Below are 648 nucleotides of genomic sequence, written 5' to 3'. Positions count from 1 at the left end.
TAATTATGTACACATTACCTTTACAGTATGTTACAACACAGTGAGTTGATTAAGACGTTCTGATCTGATCCTGGACCAGTTTGAGCTTCATTGATCTGATCCTGGACCAGTTTGAGCTTCATATTGATCAGTTTGAGCTTCATTGATCTGATCCTGGATCAGTTTGAGCTTCACTGATCTGATCCTGGATCAGTTTGAGCTTCATATTGATCAGTTTGAGCTTCATTGATCTGATCCTGGATCAGTTTGAGCTTCATTGATCTGATCCTGGATCAATTTGAGCTTCATATTGATCAGTTTGAGCTTCATTGATCTGATCCTGGACCAGTTTGAGCTTCATTGATCTGATCCTGGACCAGTCTGAATGGTTTTAAGCTGCTGTGAGTCTCTGTTGGATGTTTCTGTATCTCAGAAGCTCATCAGCTGAAACTGAAGGTTTAAAGTTTTCTAACGCTGCCGAGAAATCTTCATCAGAGAGACAAACGGGAGAATCTTCAGAGTCCAAACCTGAGACACAGAGACAGAAAGAGAAAAGGTTAAGCTATGTTCAGACCAAACGCGATGAATGCGACAAAACCCCGCGACAAATGAGAATCTGTCGCGCTATCGCTCGAGTTTCGGCGCCTGACCATTTTGTAAAATTTGCGT

At 42.0% G+C, this 648-nt stretch overlaps 1 protein-coding gene across 1 annotated transcript in view; it reads right to left on the bottom strand.

The window, feature by feature from the left end:
- The window catches only part of pex6 (peroxisomal biogenesis factor 6), a 15676-nt gene continuing 15028 nt past the window's right edge, over positions 1-648 (bottom strand). Inside the window, exon 19 of the mRNA XM_062439534.1 lies at positions 1-507. Coding sequence (XP_062295518.1) covers positions 371-507 — 137 coding nt within the window. The 3' untranslated portion in view covers positions 1-370. The remainder of the gene's footprint in view (positions 508-648) is intronic.

The sequence above is a fragment of the Scomber scombrus genome, chromosome 2 (genome assembly GCF_963691925.1).
Source record: "Scomber scombrus chromosome 2, fScoSco1.1, whole genome shotgun sequence".
Lineage (NCBI taxonomy): Eukaryota > Metazoa > Chordata > Actinopteri > Scombriformes > Scombridae > Scomber > Scomber scombrus.
Note: the sequence above shows the minus strand (reverse complement) of the source record. Positions and strands in the feature narration are given on the sequence as shown.